This window comes from Peromyscus leucopus, chromosome 3 (assembly GCF_004664715.2).
Source record: "Peromyscus leucopus breed LL Stock chromosome 3, UCI_PerLeu_2.1, whole genome shotgun sequence".
NCBI lineage: Eukaryota > Metazoa > Chordata > Mammalia > Rodentia > Cricetidae > Peromyscus > Peromyscus leucopus.
The window spans coordinates 140,589,605-140,591,072 of NC_051065.1; the positions used below are offsets into that span (position 1 = coordinate 140,589,605).

The following is a 1,468-nucleotide window of genomic DNA, read 5'->3' on the forward strand; positions in this document are numbered from 1 at the left end:
AGAAACTTTAATTTGCTTATTTGCACACTACAAGCAGAAATTAGTCTGCACACATTCTGTAGACACACTGTCTTAGAGAACAGGAGAGAACTTCATAAAGACATTTCTGATTCTACTACAAGGCATTCTTGAGCCACTCCAAAGTCTTTAAGGAAGAAAAACATCACTTGTCTGTCAAACTGCCATTATAAGCAACATACTGCAGCAGGTAAAAGAAAAAAATCTAAAATAGTTGGAGCAGGAGCATCCCTGCGGGTCTATAGAGATGCTGACTGTAGTGGAAGGCATCCTCCTTTGTTTTGCAACAAGTGAGTCAGTGCTGGGAGTTCTAGGGAATGGGTTTATCCTGCGTGAGACCTGCGTTGACTATGTCAGGCAGAAGAAGTGCTCCAAGATTGGCTTTATTCTCGCTGGCTTGGCTATCTCAAGAATCTGTGTCATAGGTGTAATCATCTCTGATGGATATTTAAAATTACTTTCTCCGCATATGGTTGCCTCTGATGCCCACTTTACAGGTGTTTCTTATCTGTGGGTAATTGTCAATCACATGAGTACATGGTTTGCCACCAGCCTCAACCTCTTCTATCTGCTGAAGATAGCAAATTTTTCTCACTACATCTTCCTCTGCTTGAAGAGAAGAATCAACACAATGTTTACCCTTCTTCTGGGATGCTTGTTTATATCATGGTCAATTTGTTTTCCACAAATAATGAAGATGTTTAATGATAAATTGCAACACAGAAATGCATCCTGGAAATCACACATCGTTAAAAGTGAGTTCATTATAAACCATATTTTTCTCAACCTTGGAATCTTTTTCTTCTTTATGATGGCAATCGTTATATGCTTCCTGTTAATTATTTCACTTTGGAGACACAACAGGCAGATGAAGTTGAATGTCACGGGACTCAATAACCTTAACACAGGAGTTCATGTGAAAGCCATCAAAGTTTTAATTTCTTTTATTATCCTGTTTCTCTTGCATTTCATAGGTATTTTCATAGAAATATTGAGCTTTCTCAGATCACAAAATAAATTGATGCTTATTTTGGGTTTGACAATTGCATGCATGTATCCTTGCTGTCACTCATTTATCCTAATTCTAGCAAATAGTCAGCTGAAGCAAGCTTCTCTGAGGGCACTGAAGCAATTAAAGTGCTATGAGAAAGGCAAGGATGTCAGATCAACAGGGCAGACTTGCAGAGAAATGAATGGTCACAGAGAATAGCCTGGTGTGGAGATCTCTGAAGAGAGTTTCCCACCATGTTCTAGCATTGATTTAAAAAAAAAAAAAAAAAAAAAAAAAAAAAAAAAAAAAAAAAAAAACTTGTTATTATGAAAATCTTTTTTTTTTTTTTGTCTTGGGACTGGTGAGATGGCTCAGTATTTAAGAGCTCATACAGACCTCTTTTTGTTGTTGTTTTTGTTTGTTTGTTTGTTTTGGTTTTGAGACACAATTTCTCTGTGT

At 36.9% G+C, this 1,468-nt stretch overlaps 1 protein-coding gene across 1 annotated transcript; it reads left to right on the forward strand.

The window, feature by feature from the left end:
* The first annotated feature begins 265 nt into the window (after window positions 1-265).
* Window positions 266-1,228, forward strand: LOC114685859 (taste receptor type 2 member 106-like). Its single transcript, XM_028860508.1, has one exon. It carries the CDS (start codon window positions 266-268, stop codon window positions 1,226-1,228), a length of 963 nt encoding a protein of 320 aa, XP_028716341.1.
* Window positions 1,229-1,468: the final 240 nt, after the last annotated feature.